General features: G+C 42.5%; 1 protein-coding gene across 1 annotated transcript in view; it reads right to left on the reverse strand.

Moving 5' to 3' along the window:
• LOC139370316 (E3 ubiquitin-protein ligase NEURL1-like) overlaps positions 1-21608 on the reverse strand; it is a 63914-nt gene that overhangs the window by 22511 nt on the left and 19795 nt on the right. The window contains exon 3 of the mRNA XM_071109720.1: positions 20643-20964. Within this exon, the coding sequence (XP_070965821.1) occupies positions 20643-20964 (322 nt within the window). The remainder of the gene's footprint in view (positions 1-20642; positions 20965-21608) is intronic.

A 21608-nucleotide genomic window follows, 5' to 3' on the forward strand; every position in this document is an offset into this window, starting at 1 on the left:
ACTGGTGCTCTTCCATGCCGTCCCTAGGAGGGGTGCGTCACTTGAGTGGGTTGAGTCACAGACGTGATCTTCCTGTCCGGTTTTGCGCCCCCCTCGGGCTCGTGTGGTGGAGGAGCTCTTCGTGGGCTGTACTCAGCCTGGTCTCAGGGTAATAAGTTGGTGATCTGTTGATATCCCTCTAGTGGTGTGGGGGCTGTGCTTTGGGAAAGTGGGTGGGTTGGCCCTGTCCAGGGGTGTCGTCAGACGGGGCCACAGTGTCCCCCGACCCACCCCTGTCTCAGTCTCCAGTATCTATGCTGCAATAGTCTGCAATAGGGCTAGGGTCAGTTTGTTATATCTGGTATAATTTTCCTGTCTTATCTGGTGTCCTGTATGAATGTAAGTATGCTCCCTCTAATTCTCTCTCTCTCCCTCTCTCTCCCCTCCCGGAGGACCTGAGGCCTAGGATCATGCCTCAGGACTACCTGCCCTGATGACTCCTGGCTCTCCCCAGTCCACCTGGTTGTGCTGCTGCTCCAATTTCAACTGTTCTGCTTGCGGCTAGGGAACCCTGACCTGTTCACCAGACGTGCTACCTTGTCCTGGCCTTGCTGTTTTCGACTCGCTCTCTCTCTCTACCGCACCTTCTGTCTTGACCTCTGAATGCTCGGCTATGAAAAGCCAACTGACTTTACTCCTGAGGTACTGACCTGTCGCAACCTCTACAACCACTGTGATTATTATTTGACCCTGCTGGTTATTTATGAACATTTGAACAATCTGGCTTTAAATGGCCATGTATTCTTATAATCTCCACCCGGCACAGCCAGAAGAGGACTGGCCACCCCCCAGAGCCTGGTTCCTCTCTAAGTTTCTTCCTAGGTTCCTGCCTTTCTAGGGAGTTTTTCCTAGCCACCGTGCTTCTACATCTGCATTGCTTGCTGTTTGGGGTTTTAGGCTGGGTTTCTTGCGTGTGTGGCTTTCTTTCATTACTGCAGAGCTCTGTCCTGAATTGGATTAGGGTTGGGGATAGACGTTTGGCATGATGAGGAATAGCTAAGGACCCCAGAGACATGAGGGAGGCATGGCGTTTGGGCACGATGATGATGACTCTCTCTCTCTCTCTCTCTCTCTCTCTCTCTCTCTCTCTCTCTCTCTCTCTCTCTCTCTCTCTCTCTCTCTCTCTCTCTCTCAGAATTTGGGGCTAGCTCTGGTCCAGAGCGTTCATACGATCCTCTACTTAGGGAAAAAAAATGTGTTAGTAGAGGAACTTGCTATTACCGTGGCCAAGAGCTAGTCTTACACTATAACAAATACAGCAACCATCATGAAGATGTACTATGAGATTTGACAAGGATCATTTTTTTTCTGCCGAGCTGAATGTTGACATTTATGAACACAGTTTCAAGATGTTAGGCTTTGGCCCAATTCTTCATGAAAGGAGGTCTCTGTCGACCAGTTCTAAACGGCAGTGCATGTTTACTTTGTGCCCCTAGTGAGACGGAGAGAGGGAGGAGAATATGAGAGGGAAGATAAAAGAGGCAAGGACCCTGTGCCTATGCTGATAAAGTGGAGTGTGTGTTTGTGTATGTTTGTGTGTGTTTGTGTATGTTTGTGTGTGTGTGTGTGTGTGTGTGTGTGTGTGTGTGTGTGTGTGTGTGTGTGTGTGTGTGAGTGAGTGTGAGTGTGAGTGTGTGTGTGTGTGTGTGTGTGTGTGTGTGTGTGTGTGTGTGTGTGTGTGAGTGTGAGTGTGTGTGTGTGTGTGTGTGTGTGTGTGTGTGTGTAACTGCACCAGCTGCTGCCCACTCATCATGGTGCACCTGCTATTTCAGCTAGAGACAAACCCCTTTGTCCCCATTGGTCCTTTTCAGATAGGCTGCCCACAGATGTGCGTTCTCATTGGCCGAATGGCCGAGGGCACAGATTTGCAATTGCAGCTCTCTGAAAGACGCTTCAAACAAAGTGGGCACTCTGGCCTCTCACTGACGCACGCACGCACGCACGCACGCACACACACACACACACACACACACACACACACACACACACACACACACACACACACACACACACACACACACACACACACACACACACACACACACACACACACAGTCCATCCCAATCTAACCTTGTTAAGGAAACTAACTGTAATGGGGACACAGAGCGAGGCAGCTGTAGTCAATACACTAGGAGAGAGAGGAAAAAAAACGTATTAAAATTCCAAACACATTCAATTGAGAACCAAACGCAGCACCTGTTGGGCTAAACCAACAAATATACAAAATGGGGGAGGTGAGGGGGGAGTTTGGCCTCTTTCTCTGAGCATTTGATTGGGAATGGCAGTGAAGCTAGCAGGCTACTAATGCTGTGTGTGTACGGGGAAGACGAGGGAGGAAAGGGAGAAGAAGGAGAGGGATACGCTGGCTGGCTTAGTGGCTTTGCTAGCTTTCCACATTAAAAATACTATAGTATTTACTGTAGTATACAGTAGTATTTGCAGTTAACTATAGTATAAACACTATAGTAAAATAACTGTAGCATATGCTATAGTAATCAATGTAGTGTTTTGACAGATTGTAGTATACTGTAGTATTTATTGTAGTTATTTTGTGGACTGTAGTATACTGTAGTAATTATTGTAGGGTTTTTGGGGACATTACTGTAGTATTGACTATTTTGTTCTTGTTTTATTATCTTTGACATATAAGTGGAGGCTTTCTCCTCGAGGAAACCTACTGGAGAAACACTAAAAGAGGACCTTTTCCAGTAGCTGTAGATAAGGCCTGAAAAAGGCCTGAAAAAATAGTCCAGCACTTCTGCTCTTTTATATAACCTTTAGGGAACACAACATATGGTCTTTATGTGGCATGTAGGTTTCTTACTTATGGGTGGCATATATTGTGATATGAGGGAGGGGAATGGGCAGGGTATATGCACATTAACTACTGTAGTATTTAGTATAGTTTAAAAAGTGTAGTGTTTTTGCAGACTGTAGTGTTTTGTAGGGGGGAAGGAGAGCAGCTCACAGCTGTGTTCTTTTAGAAGTAGAGCTGCACAGCTGAAACAGGCGGGGATGGATGGGGAGAGACGCAGAAGGATGGGGAGGAGAGTGCCTGTGTTTGAGGTTTCCAGGAGAGACTAAGTGATGGAGAGATAAAGAGGGATGGAGAGAGGTGGAGACAGAGAGTTGGAGAAAGAGAGAGGGGGTTGAGAGAGGTAAAGAAGGATAGTGTGAGTAAGAAGGATAGAAAGAGAGAGAGTGATTGAGTGAGAGAGAGAAAGAGAGAGGGAAACAGTGAGTGAATGGATAGAAAGAGAGAAAGAAAAGAGATGTAGTGGAGAGAGAGAGAGGCAGCGAGGGAGGGTTTGACGGATGTTTGGGATGGTGCCGTATACCCTGATACTCCCTGGCTTTGGGCCAGTCGCTCCCTCGCCTCGCCGGCAGGTCGATTTCGTACCCCCAGGCTGGAAAGATCAACAGCCTTTTGTGAGGCGACACACGCCACATGGCTCCAAAACAAAAGCCCAGGCACAAACGCTCTCCATAAGTCACAAAAGCCCCAGAAGCCCCGGTCCCTTAGGTCATCAGCAAAATTCAGCATGTGCAGCATCTCTCAACCAATCAGTGGTCGGGGCCTAAGCATTAATAGATGAATAACTCCATCATAAGGTTCTTATATTAAAGCCCCTCTCAGTCAGTTTTCCTCCTGCTCGACTGCTCCAACCAGACCGTGGCAGGTCTGGGTTCAAGTACTATTCACAATTTTTTTAAATACTTTTGAGTGTTTGCTCTAACTGCATGCAGTGCAAGATGGGCAGGGTTTGCAGTTTTGAGGCTATTCTGCTGATTCCATTAAGCCAGTCAAACTCAATTAAGCACAGATAAAGTATGTGAAGTCATTTAGAGTAGTGTTTGAACCCAGGTCTGGACTGCGGTGGGGACAGAGCTGTTATTTGGCTAATAATTTATGCAGTCAAAAGGGGGGAATTAATTCCAGCCAATGTAACAGACTGCCGTTGACTTGGATTGAATGTATTGTCTTGCAATCTTCTATGCTTATGTTTAGACAGGGCTATATAAATGGTGTTGTTTCCCTTCACACTTCATAATAGGGGGTAGTCCATTGTACGGTGTCCATTTTAGGACGTGAAAGACATGAAGTACAACGTTAGAAAGGACAACATAAATCTTGGAATTACACCTCTGGTGTCTTCCCACTGGGCACAGACGACCAGTTCAACGTCTAGTTTGGATTTACATTTGGTTGAGATGTCAACTGATGTGAATTAAATCCGGAAACAACAAAACGTTTCACTGTGTTATTGGATTTAGGCTAAACTTTTGGTGAAAAAAGGACAAAATTAATTTTACGTTGATGACTTATTTCAAATCCAATCAGTTTTCCACGTTGGTTCAACGTCATCACACTGAATTGTTTTGTTGAAATGACGTGGAAACTACGTTGATTCAACCCGTTTTTGTCCAGTGGGTTTAATCTACTTCAAAATGTCCTATAAAATAGGAAATTAGTATTAAACTCAGTCAACATAATCTCAAATTGGTTTCACTGCCAAACCATACAGAATCTTTTTTCTCTGTCTATCCAAACCACTGAACAAACAATGACCTTGCCTTCTACGGTACATTTTACATTTAGGTCCATAAACACAGCCAGACAATTCATTCGTATTTTGAATGCGGAGACCATTGTGACATTCACGGCTCTTTCTACAATACATTTCCAGTGTGAACGCATAAAACCACAAAGTTACAACCTCAATGCCAGTCAAAACACTCAAATAATCAAATAACCATTTTACCCTCAGTGGACCGTAACCAGTAACCTCCCGTGGTCTGTGTCTATGGTTTTGGATAACGTTCAGATAACGTCCCTCAATGACTTCTATTGTTCCAAATGACTTCATGTTACCTCAGTCATAAGATTGGACCGAGAACATAGTGGACGATAGGTCCAGAACATGGCAAGGAACCAAGCTCTACTTCACTATCCATCTTCTCGGTGCAACATCTTGATAATAACAATAATAGGATATATTTTCCATCAGTCAAGAGGCTGAGGACATATTGCAGATATTCCTTTAGAAAGTCCTAACGTCAGTGACACGTGTCATCTATTTTTTTGCGTTTCTAACCTGGCCGACCTCTTAGCAGTTGTCAATCTCTTCTCGTTGCCATTGGAATCGTCATTAGTTTTATTACAGATGTAGGATCTTAATTTGATCACCCTGTTGCAGGAGAACACTCCTGAAATGTAAAACCTGTATTTGAGGTTTAAAAAGGCTTCTGAAGTTTGTAATTTCCATTTACAAATTTCAGTCTTGATTCCCTCTTACGAAAAATGTATCAACCCCTACAATATGTCCATTCGTTATAATCTGCATAATAATTCACATTTCCTGTTGCTGCAGGATTATTTTCCTGCTGTAGCAAATTGTCTCAAATTAAGATCCGACATCTCTAGATAGTTATTCACTCAGTATCCTTAGGGTAAAAGTAAGTGTAAACATTGTGAGTTTGTAGTGAGAGTAAAGCAAAATAGTGAATTAGCTTGCTTTGATGAATGCTCTTCTATGTTAATGCCTCCCACTCATTCATTCTCTCTCTCCCGCTCTCTATCCTTCTCCCTCTCTCACACTGTCTCCCTCACTCCCCCACGTTTTCACTCCTCCCATCATTCTCTGTCCCTTCCTCTCTCCGTCTTTCTCTCACTCCCTCCTTCCAGCTCTCCTACTAATCATTAGTTTGTGCCACTACACAGCTGCACCACGACATATCACATATGCATCGTGGTACTAGCCAGCAAAACCCAGCCCAAGCAGACTGGTTCCATCCAGATCTCATATGTCATTAACACCTACGTTAATAGAGTAATTCTCTACAGCTGGTCACAAAGGTTTAAATTGTGTTAACTCCAAACAGGGACACAGTGAACTACACTGCAAGAGCCTCTATGTCACGACTTCTGCCGAAGTCGATGTCTCTCCTTGTTGGGGCGGTGCTCGGCGGTCGACGTCGCCGGTCTTCTAGCCATCGCCGATCCATTTTTCATTTTCCATTTGTCTTGTTTTCCCACACACCTGGTTCTCATATTCCTTAATTATGTGTTGTGTATTTAACCCTCTGTTTCCCTCATGTCTTTGTGTGGTATTGTTTATTCTGTTTCGTGTTATGCGCACGTTAGTCTGTTGCGCTGGGTTATGTTAACCCGTATTGTTATTTCGCGTTCACTTTGCCCTGTGCTTTTGGTTTTCCCTAATAAAAAGCTCCGTTGGCTACCCAATATCTGCTCTCCTGCACCTGACTCCCTTACAGCCATTTTACGCATACCTGACAGAATACCACACCCATTGTGGAGTCAGCAGGAGCAGGTACCTATGGTAGCGGAGTCGAGGAGCACGTCCAGGAACACACGGCGTTGATTCACCATCTCGGCACCGCCATGGACTGCGTCTGTCAGACGAGGGATCACTGGGAGAGACAGGGAGGTCGTCCAGTACCTCCTCCATCACTACCCCGTCCCTCCTGTACCCGGCTCCTGTGGGATGCGTCTCGCCCTTCCCGGAGAGCATGATGGGACGGCGGCACGGTGCCAAGGCTTCCTACTACAGCTGGACCTCTACCTGGGCACCGTTTATCCAGCTCCTTCGGGAAGGGAGAGGGTGTCCGCCCTCGTCTCGTGCCTCTCGGGGAGAGCTCTGGAGTTGGCCAACGCTGTGTGGGGAGAAGGAGATGCGGCGTTGGATGAATTCACCCAGAATTCACCCGCAGCTTCCGGCAGTCGTCGACCACCCGCCCGCGGGTAGAGCGTCTGTTCCTCCTTTGTGTTCACTTTGCCGTGTGCTTTTGGTTTGCCCTAATAAAAGGCTCCGTTGGCTACCCAATATCTGCTCTCCTGCACCTGACTCCCTTACAGCCATTTTACGCATACCTGACACTCTGTTTGTCTGTGATGTCTGAAATGATCTGTACTGTATATAAAAGTTCTGGCTTATTGGATTTATAGATAAGGACAAGTCTATATATCATACATCGTCTGACTTCAGTGTATTGAGTGCTAAATTCGACCAGACAAGCCTTGTGTTTTGTTGTGACGTCCATAACAAGATATCATGGCATGTCACTCATATGTGTAAACTGTACTCTATACTATTGTACGGTATCTTAGTAACTTTAATTGTGTGTAAATAATTGAATCACCCATCTCATATGTATATACTGTACTCTATACTATGCCACTGTATCTTAGTCCAATGCCGCTCTGACATGCAGTTGAAGTCAGAAGTGTACATACACCTTTGCCAAATACATTTACACTCAGTTTTTCACAATTCCTGACATTTAATCCTAGTAAATATTCCCTGTCTTAGGTCAGTTAGGATCACCACTTTTTTTTAAGAATGTGAAATGTCATAATAATAGTAGAGAGAATTATTTATTTCAGCTTTTATTTCTTTCATCACATTCCCAGTGGGTCAGAAGTTTACAGACACTCAATTAGTATTTGGTAGCATTGCCTTTAAATGGTTTAACTTGGGTCAAACATTTCAGGTAGCCTTCCACAAGCTTCCAACAATAAGTTGTGTGAATTTTGGCCCATTCCTCCTGACAGAGCTAGTGCAACTTGAGTCAGGTTTGTAGGCCTCCTTGCTCGCACACGCTTTTTCAGTTCTGCCCACAATTTTCTTATTGATTGAGGTCAGGGCTTTGTGATGGCCACTCCAATACCTTGACTTTGTTGTCCTTAAGCCATTTTTGCCACAACTTTGGAAGTATTTTTTATTTATTTATTTATTTCACCTTTATTTAACCAGATAGGCAAGTTGAGAACAAGTTCTCATTTACAATTGCGACCTGGCCAAGATAAAGCAAAGCAGTTCGACAGATACAACAACACAGAGTTACACATGGAGTAAAACAAACATACAGTCAATAATAAAGTATAAACAAGTCTATATACAATGTGAGCAAATGAGGTGAGAAGGGAGGTAAAGGCAAAAAAGGCCTTGGTGGCAAGGTAAATACAATATAGCAAGTAAAACACTGGAATGGTTGTTTTGCAATGGAAGAATGTGCAAAGTAGAAATAAAAATAATGGGGTGCAAAGGAGCAAAATAAATAAATTAATTAAATACAGTTGGGAAAGAGGTAGTTGATAGGGCTAAATTATAGGTGGGCTATGTACAGGTGCAGTAATCTGTGAGCTGCTCTGACAGTTGGTGCTTAAAGCTAGTGAGGGAGATAAGTGTTTCCAGTTTCAGAGATTTTTGTAGTTCGTTCCAGTCATTGGCAGCAGAGAACTGGAAAGAGAGGCGGCCAAAGAAAGAATTGGTTTTGGGGGTGACTAGAGAGATATACCTGCTGGAGCGTGTGCTACAGGTGGGAGATGCTATGGTGACCAGCGAGCTGAGATAAGGGGGGACTTTACCTAGCAGGGTCTTGTAGATGACATGGAGCCAGTGGGTTTGGCGACGAGTATGAAGCGAGGGCCAGCCAACGAGAGCGTACAGGTCGCAATGGTGGGTAGTATATGGGGCTTTGGTGACAAAACGGATTGCACTGTGATAGACTGCATCCAATTTGTTGAGTAGGGTATTGGAGGCTATTTTGTAAATGACATCGCCAAAGTCGAGGATTGGTAGGATGGTCAGTTTTACAAGGGTATGTTTGGCAGCATGAGTGAAGGATGCTTTGTTGCGAAATAGGAAGCCAATTCTAGATTTAACTTTGGATTGGAGATGTTTGATATGGGTCTGGAAGGAGAGTTTACAGTCTAACCAGACACCTAAGTATTTGTAGTTGTCCACGTATTCTAAGTCAGAGCCGTCCAGAGTAGTGATGTTGGACAGGCGGGTAGGTGCAGGTAGCGATCGGTTGAAGAGCATGCATTTAGTTTTACTTGTATTTAAGAGCAATTGGAGGCCACGGAAGGAGAGTTGTATGGCATTGAAGCTTGCCTGGAGGGTTGTTAACACAGTGTCATTCTGGTCACAGGTCATTCTCCATTTGGAAGACCCATTTGCGACCAAGCTTTAACTTCCTGACTGAAGATGACTGAGATGTTGCTTCAATATATCCACATAATTTTCTTTCCTCATGATGCCATCTATTTTGTGAAGTGCACCAGTCCCTTCTGCAGCAAAGCACTGCCACAACATGATGCTGCCACCCCCATGCTTCATAGCTGGGATGGTGTTCTTTGGCTTGCAAGCCTCTCCCTTTTTCCTCCAAACATAACGATGGTTATTATGACCAAACAGTTCTATTTTTGTTTCATCAGACCAGAGGACATTTCTCAAAAAAGTACATTCTTTGTCCCCATGTGCAAGTTGAAAACCGTAGTCTGGCTTTCTTTTTTTTATGGTGATTTTGGAGCAGTGGCTTCTTCCTTGCTGATCGCCCTTTCAGGTTTTGGCGATATAAGACTTGTTTTACTGTGGATGTAGATACTTTGTACCTGTTTCCTTCAGCATCTTCACAAGGTCATTTACTGTTGCTCAGGGATTGATATGCACTTTTCGCACTGAAGTACGTTCATCTCTTGGAGACAGAACGCGTCTCCTTCCTGAGCGGTATGACGGCTGCATGGTCCCATGGTGTTTATACTTGTGTACTATTGTTTGTACAGATGAACGTGGTACCTTCAGGCATTTGGAAATTGCTCCCAAGGATGAACCAGACTTGTGGAGGTCTACAATTTTTTTCTGTAGTCTTGGCTGATTTATTTCGATTTTCCCATGATGTCAAGGAAAGAGGCAGTTTGAAGGTAGGCCTTGAAATACATTCACAGGTACACCTTCAATTGACTCAAATGATGTCAATTAGCCAATCAGAAGCTTCTAAAGCCATTATATCATTTTCTGGAATTTTCCAAGTTGTTTATAGGCACAGTCAACTTAGTGTATGTAAACTTTTGACCCACCAGAATTGTGATACAGTGAATTATAAGTTCAATAATATGTCTGTAAACAATTGTTTGAAAAATGTCTTGTGTCATGCACAAAGTAGATGTCTTAACCAACTTGCCAAAACTAAAGTTTGTTTTCAAGAAATGTGTGGAGTGGTTGAAAAATGAGTTTTAATGACTGAAACCTAAGTGAATGTAAACTTCCGACTTCAACTGTACTCTTAATCCATTCCTTTCTTAGATTTACTTGTATTTTGGTTATATGTTGTGAAATTGTTAGATATTAATTGTTAGATATCAATGCACTGTCGGAACTAGAAGCACAAGCATTTCGCTAGACTCGCATTAACATCTGCTAAACACGTATATGTGACCAATCAAATTTGATTTGATACCTCAGCACAACAAATCATACGTGAAAGGTTCTGTATAACCATGAAGAGACATCAGGTTCCTAACCTGCTGTCAACTAGACAACAGAGCAATATGAAAGGTGCTGTATAACCATGAAGAGACATCAGGTTCCTAACCTGCTGTCAACTAGACAACAGAGCAATATGAAAGGTGCTGTATAACCATGAAGAGACATCAGGTTTCTAACTAGACAACAGAGCAATATGAAAGGTGCTGTATAACCATGAAGAGACATCAGGTTTCTAACCTGCTGTCAACTAGACAACAGAGCAATATGAAAGGTGCTGTATAACCATGAAGAGACATCAGGTTCCTAACCTGCTGTCAACTAGACAACAGAGCAATATGAAAGGTGCTGTATAACCATGAAGAGACGTCAGGTTTCTAACCTGCTGTCAACTAGACAACAGAGCAATATGAAAGACTTGAATATGTTCCCGTATCAGACCTGGCATATTTTCATTCTTCACACCTGTCCTAATGCTGGCACACGCACACACACACACACACACACACACACACACACACACACACACACACACACACACACACACACACACACACACACACACACACACACACACACACACACACACACACACACACACACTACAAGGTTCGGACAACCTTATAGACATTGTGACACCTTGTCAGAGATAAGCAACATTTCTCCGACACATTCGCGAAAGACATAAACAAAAGCACCCATTTTCTCACGACCTCATCCGTCAAGCTTTCACAGCTTGTGTTCCCCCGTGTCAAAACATTGGGCTCTTTTTTTTCTGTTGCCCCTGTCGACATCTTTAGAAAAGAGCACATTCCGCAATCACTGGTGATTTGCCCTACAGTATAAACAATACATTGAGCCAAAATGGGAGAAAGTAAAATCTACTTGTATCGAAAACTTTTAAACAGGTCAAGGAGCAGAGCAGCTCGGCTTTTGAATGTGATCGAGTATGAAAACACACACACTCACACACTTTGAACATTTTTTCAGGGCCATTTGAAAAGTAACAGAATGTTCCCTTCCTTTGAAAAGTTTATTACCTTCTGATTTTCTACCAGAGTGAGAGATGAAGAAAAACAGACAGAGAGAGAGAGATGGAGAAAGAGAGAGAGAGAGAGAGAGAGAGAGGTTAGGCTGACCTGTCAATCGTTGAGATCATTGAGAACTGTGTTACTTTGAGATATTCTATCATTCATACAGTATGTTTATGTTGTGTTCCATAGAGAAATTCTATAATTCATACAGTGTGTTTATGTTGACGCATAGTGAAAGACTGTACAGTACTTACTGCACTTCAAGTGTGTGTGTGTGTGTGTGTGTGTGTGTGTGTGTGTGTGTGTGTGTGTGTGTGTGTGTGTGTGTGTGTGTGTGTGTGTGTGTGTGTGTGTGTGTGTGTGTGTGTTCATACTTGTATGCCTCTGCGCCTGTACGTGCATAAACATTGCAAACGTGAATGGTATGTGACAGACAGCCATGAAGCACCGGAGCTCCATTTATATTTATGAAACAACCTTTTTACCGTAAAGCCTCTGAGGGGCATCAGGCTTATTATTCTGCCCCAACACAGAAGATATTGCATTTGCCCAGTTAAAGATCCACTCTGCAGAAATGGCCAATTCATGGTTGCTAAAATTCGAATAGTTTGCCTAATTTCAGTTTATGACAAAACAAGCAGTCATTGTGTAGAGAATCATGGTACCATCTAAACCGCTGTGAAATATATTTTCCATAACCAAAAATATTGTATTTTCATCTGTTCGTAGCTGATGTACAAAACCAAAAGTAAAAAATGCAAAAAACGAAACTTCAGAACAGGAAGCATAGAAACAGCACACATAGAACAGATCTACATCTTCTAGACATGCTTTCAAAGGGAATGAGAGATCTATAACTCACATTTCTATGTGAATTTGGTCGGATCGCCCAAAAAGTTACATATTGTGGCTTTAAAAGGCCTAAAACAGTAAATCAGTTCCTACTTGCACTGTAAAAATAGAAAGTCTCAAAACACCATGATTGTGTAACAAGACCATGAAAAGTTGGGCACATAAGCTGAGATCTGGTGTTTGGAGGGTGTTTGAATGTAATCCCAATGTAAGTGTTTTAATACACAGAATGTGCTTTAAAACTGAAATGCAGTACTCTGAAACACCCAAAGTGGTTAATCACCTGAATATTGGTGATTTTAAGAGAGTGTTGTGAAAACAACACTCTCTTAAAGGCAGCATCAAAACACAAAAACTGTGTTTCTCATAAAATCAATGGTTTATAAATGCAAGTGGTTTATAGCTTAAATATTTATCGATGATAAGAGACTATGGAGAATTATTGTTATTTAGTCAGCTTGGAAAAGGGACAGGCAGTAAGATGGTACATTCCGTTGGACATTTTACCCGCTCAACCACACAGCCACACTGTAAGAAATTATTCTGGGGTGAATTGAAATGATCTAGTGGTAACACACCTTGCCAAGTCACTCCTCTCCCCACCAAAGACCAGGGTTAAATGACCCGCTCCAACCCTTCAATCTGTTTCTCCCACTCATCTCTATCCCCTCTGTCATTTCAGAACTGTCGCCATAAAGTGTCAAAATGCATGCAAGCCGTTTCAATGATTTATTAATTGTGTAACGTTGTAAATGTTGTTGAAAATGTAAGTGTATTTTATGAGGATAACCAAAGAAAGAGAACATTGAGTGATTGAACTCATTGGAAGTCTTTGGTTTGAATCACCTTGCATTTCCTATCTCTCCACTTGACTCTGTTTAAAGAGGATTGTGGGTAATTCAAACTTTGTGATTTTTTTTTTCTCCCACACAACATTGTATGAATGTTTGTAGAAAGGAAACTCTGTGTTAAGCTCGTTGTGCCATGAGGTGTAATGGATCATGACGAACAGTTTTGAAAACAGTCAGGCAAAATGATTTTCAATGAGGACTGCACCCCATTCCCACATTCATTACTGTTTATTTATTTATTTTACCTTTATTTAACTAGGCAAGTCAGTTAAGACAGATTTGTACCTTGTCAGCTCGGGGATTCGAACTTGCAACCTTTTGGTTACTAGTTCAACGCTCTAACCACTAGGCTACCCTGCCGCCCCTTTAATGAAAGAAGGCAAAGGTAGAATCCTCAATTCGTGCAGTTCAACCTTCAGTTGGGTCTGGTGGTCTACACACTGTGTCCGACAATGCCAGCCAACATTTTATAAAATGGCACATTTTCAAATACATAAACAAAGTTAAACAATAAGACACTCCAAGGTGTTGCACAACGCTTGATATAGTGGTGTTACAACACACCATGAAATATTTCAAAACATCTCAAGATAATCTGATTCAATACTCCTGCACTGTTAAGGTTTCGTCTCCTTCAAGATGGTCGCAAGCTCAGTGTTACAAAGCACTTCATTTTAACAGTGTAGGATCAGTTCCTACCTAGGAGGCTCTGGCAGGAAGTGTCACGCTATCACCTTTCCCAAATACCAGCGCCATAAAGATATGGACTTGTTTATGGCTACAAATATTGCCGGGGAAGGTGAGCTTAATGGTGCCAAAAAGCAGAAGGCAGTTAAGAGAGAGGATAGATTGACAGCCAGGCAGGCAAGCGAATCTCAATTTCTATGGTCGTCATTGACGGTGTGTGTGTGTGTGTGTGTGTGTGTGTGTGTGTGTGTGTGTGTGTGTGTGTGTGTGTGTGTGTGTGTGTCTCTCTCTCTCTCTCTCAATCCACGTGTGTGTGGAATGAAGCTGTCACTCTCAGAGTAGCTAGATTTATCTAGCCCATAATTCTGCCTGTCTGGGTTTCATTAGCTAGAGCTGGGATCTTAAACTACACTCATCATCCAACTGTAGGGGTGGAAAACACTCAATCACACTCCTCCATGTGTAATAATATCCCCAAAAATTTGTCTGGAAGGCATCACCTGCTGGGGGCCTATCACACGATACCTACCGAGGGTCTGTTCATTAGTCACCCAATCAGAGGCTTTAAGACTATTGTTCTGTGCTGACCCCAATACAAAATGTATTTCAAATACATGTACATTTGCTAAAAATGCATTTAATGATTCAAAATGCATATACAGTGCCTTCAGAAAGTATTCACACCCCTTGATTTTTTCCACATTTAGTTGTGTTACAAAGTAGGATTAAAATGTATTTAATTGTCTTTTTTTGTGTTTAGCTCTATTCTGTTTCATTTTGCCATAAACATCTCCCTAGTCCTTGCCGATGACAAGCATACCCATAACATGATGCAGCCATCACCATGCTTGAAAATATGAAAAGAGGTACTCAGTGTTGTGTTGGATTTGCCCCAAAAATAAAGCTTTGTATTCAGGACATAAAGTTGATTTCTTTGCCAATATTTGAGCAGTTTTACTTTAGTGTCTTATTACGAACAGGATGCATGTTTTGGAATGTTTTTATTATGTACAGGCTTCCTTCTTTTCACCCTGTGAATTAGGTTAGTATTGTGAAGTAACTACAATGTTGTTGATTCATCCTACAGCTTCTCCTATCACAGCCATTAAACTCTGTCACTGTTTTAAAGTCACCATTGGCCTCATGGTGAAATCCCTGAGCAGTTTCCTTCCTCTCCGGCAACTGAGAAAGTAAGGACGCCTGTTTCTTTGTAGTGACTGGGAGTATTGATACAGCATCCAAAGTGTAATCAAAGGGATATTCAACGTCTGCTTTTTATTTATGTATACCCATCTACCAATAGATGCCCTTCTTTGTGAGGCATTGGAAAACCTCCCTGGCCTTTGTGGTTGAATCTGTGTTTTAAATTCACTGCTCGACTGAGGGACCTTACAGAGAGGAGGTAGTCATTCAAAAATCATGTTGAACAATATTCTTGCACACAAAGTGAGCGGATACAACTTCTTATGTGATTTGTTAAGCAAATGTGTACTTATTTAGGCTTTCCATAACAAAGGGGTAGAATACTTATTGACCTTCCATTTTTGATTCATTTGTAAACATTTAGAAAAACATAATTCCACTTTGACATGATGGGCTATTGTGTGTAGTCTAGTGACAAAAAAAAGGCTGTGACAGAACAAAAATGTGGAAAAAGTCTAGGGCTTACTAAAATGCATGTAATGACTGACAGTGTTCCAGAAATGATGGCCTTGACGTCTAAGCTACAGGTTGGCCAAAGTGTTTAATCATTTGGCTTCCTATATTACCCTTTACATATTGATCAATGCAGATCATGTGTTTGGCCACCAAGCCGAAACATTGGCAGTAGCTAGGTTCCCATCTCATTTTCCCACCAGAGATGTGTTTCCATCAAACTGACTTGTTGCGGATTAAAGGCTGTGTGTGATGACGTCGTGCACATGAAAATAACCTTTCTCATTAAATTCCAATGTACCAAAGAAGTTAAATGGGTTTCCATCGCCCCTTTCAACTCTACTGATGGTTCTGTCACAAAAACTGCTGCGTTATATAGAAAATGTGCCCACTCTGGACTTGACACATGTGCTCCTCTAGCCAACAGCTTGCAGATACAGTACGGGTGGGCTACATGATGAGATTATTATGGATAAAGAGCAATATTATTTATATTTGTCAAAGGGCATCAAGTTACCAGAATAAGACACTCTGTATTTATTGGAAAGGAGCATCAAGCTCCTCACCTTGCACTTTCACCATCCTGTGAAGTTCATCGTAACTTATTTCATCTGCAGCCTAATAAACTGCATGCTTTCCCGAGTCGTAGTGGGAGGACCGCACAACATATCATCGCGCGACTCCCAAGTTTACTTCTATATGATGGTTAATATGTCAATATTTGCGCATGAAGTCGTTTCCACCGCCATTTCTCGCATAATTAACTTTACAGACACAAAAAGATCCCACCATGTTGAACGAACAATTTACCTTTCTGCATTTATAAAATTAAACCAGCATTTCATGTTTCCATCAGCCCGGTTATTTATCCCACTTGTTTCATGCATCAGGTCATTTATCTGTATGAAATGGTTGGATGGAAGCGTGGTTAGTGACAGCATTTAAATGGTGATGGTGAGTGAAATTCAATATTGGTGCATCCTTTCTACTTAACACATCAAATGGAAGCAAAAGGCACTAATTTCGTGGAACGACCAAGTACACGTTCATTTTATTACATTTTTCAAGTGAACCTTTATTTAACTAGGCAAGTCAGTTAAGAACAAATTCTTATTTACAATGACGGCCTAACGAAAGGCAAAAGGCCTCCTGCGGGGACGGGGGCTGGGAATAAAAGTAAAAATATAGGACAAAAGCACACATCACGACAAGAGAGACACCACAACACTACACAAAGAGAGACCTAAGACAACAACATAGCATGGCAGCAACACATGAAAACACAGCATGGTAGCAACACAACATGACAACAACATGGTAGCAACACAACAAGGTAGCAGCACAAAACATTGTAAAAAACATTATTGGGCACAGACAACAACACAAAGGCCAAGAAGGTAGAGACAACAATACATCACACGAAGCAGCCACAACTGTCAGTAAGAGTGTCCATGATTGAGTCTTGGAATGAAGAGATGGAGATAAAACGGTCCAGTTTGAGTGTTTTTTGCAGCTCGTTCCAGTCGCTAGCTGCAGCGAACTGAAAAGAGGAGCGACCCAGGGATGTGTGTGCTTTGGGGGCCTTTAACAGAATGTGACAGGCAGGACGGGTGTTGTTGATACTAGCCATCCCGGATCCGGGATTGTGAATACAGCCTCAAGCTCATTACCATAACGCGACGTTAACTATTCATGAAAATCGCAAATGAAATGAAATAAATATGCTAGCTCTCAAGCTTAGCCTTTTGTTAACAACACTGTCATCTCAGATTTTCAAAATATGCTTTTCAACCATAGCAAAAGAAGCATTTGTGTAACAGTATTGATAGCTAGCGTAGCATTTAGCGGGCAACATTTTCACAAAAACAAGAAAAGCATTCAAATAAAATAATTTACCTTTAAAGAACTTCGGATGTTTTCAATGAGGAGACTCTCAGTTAGATAGCAAATGTTCAGTTTTTCCAAAAATATTATTTGTGTATGAGAAATCGCTCCGTTTTGTTCAAAACCGAAAAAAATAAAAAATAAAAATAAAAAACGAAAATTCAGTCATCAAAACGCTAAACTTTTTTCCAAATTAACTCCATAATATCGATTGAAACATGGCAAACGTTGTTTAGAATTAATCCTCAAGGTGTTTTACACATTTCTCTTCGATGATATATGGTTCGTGGAAGTCTGCTTTCTCCTCTGAATCCCATGGAGGAATGCTTGCAGCTGAAGATTACGCACCAATTTCGACAAAGGACACCGGGCGGACACCTGGTAAATGTAGTCTCTTATGGCCAATCTTCCAATGATATGCCTACAAATACGTCACAATGCTGCAAACACCAAGGGGAAATAACAGAAAGTGTAGGCTCATTCCTTGCGCATTCACAGCCATATAAGGAGACATTGGAACACAGCGCCTCCAAAATCTGGGGCATTTCATATTGGTTTCGCCTGTAGCATCAGTTCTGTGGCACTCACAGATAATATCTTTGCAGTTTTGGAAACGTCAGAGTGTTTTCTTTCCAAAGCTGTGAATTATATGCATAGTCGAGCATCTTTTCGTGACAAAATATCTTGTTTAAAACGGGAACATTTTTCATCCAAAAATGAAATAGCGCCCCCAGAGTTTCAAGAGGTTAAGTTCAATGTTCTCGTCAACTTTGTTTGTTTATTGGTCATGATGCACACGAAAGACATGGAGTCACTACAGGACTGATAATGTATCACGTTTGAAGTCATTTAAATGTTAGTGCTGTTGGTATGTAGTTAAGGCAGTTAAGAAGAGATAGTTAAGAAGAGATAGACAGAGAAGATAGCTAAGAAGAGAGTTAAGAAGAGATAGTTAAAAAAGAGACAGGCAGGCAGTGAAGTGCAGTGCATCGCCATTCTCTTGGTCGTCGTAGAAGGTGTGTGCCTGTGTGGGTATGAGGAATGAAGCTGCCAACACCAGAGCAGCTAGATTTATTTATCCCATAATTCTGCCTGTCTGGGTTTCATTAGCTACAACTTGGATCTTAAACTACGCTCATCACCCAACTGGAGGTGTGGAAAACACTACATCACACTAAGCCATGTGTAATAACCCCTAAAATGTGTCTGGAAGGCATCTCTTGCAGGGGGCCTATCACACAATACCTACAGAGGGACCTATCATGCATCACCCAATCGGAGGCCTCGAAGTTGTTGCTGTCATCCTGTCATCCTAACCTTCTGTGCTGACCTCAACACAACCCTTGGGACTTTAACCGATGTTATCAAAGGACAAAATACACTTTGTTTTTAGAAGTAGGCACGTGTGTTCACTTTGGTGCTAAGATAGTAAATTACGGTTTCTGTGTGTGTGTGTGTGTGTGTGTGTGTGTGTGTGTGTGTGTGTGTGTGTGTGTGTGTGTGTGTGAGAGACCGTGTGTAATTATGGGTTTTAAAATAGCTCACAGTTTTGTGTTAGACTTTACAGTAGCAGCAAAACAGACGTGTCCTGGCGCATGTACAGTGCAGTGGAGTCATTAAGTTAAATGAATAGAATATGTAACATAATGCGTGTGGCAGGCTTGGAAAAAAAGTGATTTGGTCTGACAGATACCACCTCTGATAGGGAATATGAAGTGAAGGCAGCCTGGAGGTTTGTGTGTGGTAGGTGGAAACAAATATAAGCCCCATGTTCATTCCTGTTACATGTGAAATTTCACAAAACCATAATAAGGCGACCATAGAATGTTCCATGTAAATCAGTAAGAGATTACTGCACCTAAATAAGAATGCATAGGCCTACAGTACAGAAAAACAATAACTAGACGGCTGCATGTCTATGCATACAGAGAGATAAGAGGATGCTGGTTTAATTGTTAACGTGATGTATATATTCTGGATGTAGGTGGAAAGCTAAAGCAGGACAATACACTTTTTCCCAAAGTCCCCCAAAAAATCTAGGGAAGAACATTTTAGGACTATTACAGTTCAGATGTAAGTGACCAGTATGTTGAGGGCAGATGTTAGTCAGAAGGCCCCCTGAGGACCTATAGGAGCTCTGTACCCTAGGCTGCCCTGGCTATAGCCTGACTGTAAAAGGCTGTGGGTTGATTTAACTAGGGCTGAAGAGAGCGATTGTAACAGCGCTCCGAGCAGCATACGGTTTACCAAGAAGCCAGGGGTCTCCCCAAGTGACTTATAGAAGAGAGTGCGAGGCGTCACGGTAATGCGAGACGACAATGTGAACTTTGGGCCAACAAATTACGTCCGCGTTCTCTAACGTTGCTACTCCCTGGAGTCCCATGCTAGTCTGTTGAGGAATACAGCTAGGTTTCTATCGCTACTTGTCATCGCTGCCTCCCGTCAAGACTAGGAGTGCGGGGGGACTGGGGGGGACTTCAGATAAAACGACTCCCACATCACACGGTGAACACAAAACATCCCACCCCTCTGCTACCCGAGACAGGAGATACCGCTGTACTCCTGTCAATTGGCACGGCTCGCAATTAGGATCAAATGGGCTATCTATGGAACATGTGACCTAACCCCTTGTCTATTTTTAACATAAGGGGGATGACAACATTGACACATTGAATCCCTAGAGAACAGAAATATGCACAGTGTGCCATAGGCCCTGGGTACATCAAAGCCTTGGCTAACGCTAGGTTATCGCATGCTATGTCTATCGCTATGGTATGTATGCTAAGCCTTGGCTAACGCTAGGTTATCGCATGCTATGTCTATCGCTATGGTATTTATGCTAAGCCTTGGCTAACACTAGGCTATGCTATGTCTAGCTCTATGGTATGTATGTTAAGCTGCATTGCATGCCTCGATAATGCACAGCAGGGCAGTTATTTTGCAGCCCATGTGCTATAGTGGTGCTAAAAATACTAGGGCCAAATGTTTGTCATATATAGATAGCATTTGTAAAGATCTTAGAGGGGTTCACATTAGGTTAGAATAACTATCACTAACCTCATCCACCATAAGAAAATATATTTCATTCCCAGTCCGTAGACACTATGTTTACAGTCGGTAAACATGTTAAAATACCTAATATGACTTTGGAGTGGACAAAATGCACCATTACATTCTGTATGACCATGGTGCTCACCGTAAAGACATCCTCGAAAGGCATGGGTGATCACCAAATCCCATAACCGTACCTCCTAATTCTCTCCTTGTCCATCACCTTACCAAGAAGCTAGAAGTGAGGAATGGTATGGAGATGTATGTGTAGGTGTGCATGCATGCTTTCTTAACATACCTAGCAGTTGCACTCCACGGGTCAACCCATAGACATCTATCAGTGCCCACAGTGGTTCTCCTGTTCTCACCCCACTGAAGAACAACATCGGGTTGGACTCATTGATTCTATAGAAGACCCGGCCCTTCTTGTCCACCCAGAAGGCGATGACGTTCCCTTCGTTGGCGAACTCCTCAGGTAGTGCCTTGGCCCAGAAGCCACTCTGGGAGACCAGGTCAGGACAGGCATACTTGGGCAGGCTGTCTGGGTTGATACGGGACGGGTCTTTAGCCGTGAAGCCCAGACGGAGAGCTCCACTCCAGCAACACTGCTTCTTAGTGATCTGTGGAAGGAGGACAGACTATGATAAGTCGATGGTCTTACAGCAGTTTGTAGTAGCATAAGAGTGTAAGGTCTAGGATTATACTTTATAAGGAAGTCTAAATCTTGCCTTGAAGTTTGAAGGTTCCCTTTGTGTATTGTCTGTCAATGAGATTCCATTTTCTATACAATGCTGACAGGTTGCAAAAGAAAGCAAGTAATGGGCCAATTTGGTTGGTTGTATACAGTAAGTGTATCAGGGTTTCCATTAGTAATATATGGTGGCAGGCCGTTGACAGGCAGCATTTTAATTTACAGGACATTTAAGACATTTACCGGACCAATATGCATTGGGTGCGTAACCTGATTAGGGAGTCCACCCACAGTGACAGAAATCCCATTTAGATGATGGTAATTCATCTCAACAGACCATGAAACTCTAGGATGCAATGGCGTGCGTCCTTCTTACAGAATTCCGATGCGCAATTTGAAAATAACTGCCACATTTGCTTTTCCTCAGCTAACAACAGGAGTAATGAACAGCATTATCACTAGCCTATGTCAATCTGCTATCCCCCATAGTTGAAAAGTGCACCTATTCTATTGGACAGCTTGTCGTTCTGTGTGAAAGAAGTAAGCTATTCCAAACAAAATCTGGGACAGTTG

Source organism: Oncorhynchus clarkii, chromosome 17, assembly GCF_045791955.1.
Source record: "Oncorhynchus clarkii lewisi isolate Uvic-CL-2024 chromosome 17, UVic_Ocla_1.0, whole genome shotgun sequence".
NCBI lineage: Eukaryota > Metazoa > Chordata > Actinopteri > Salmoniformes > Salmonidae > Oncorhynchus > Oncorhynchus clarkii.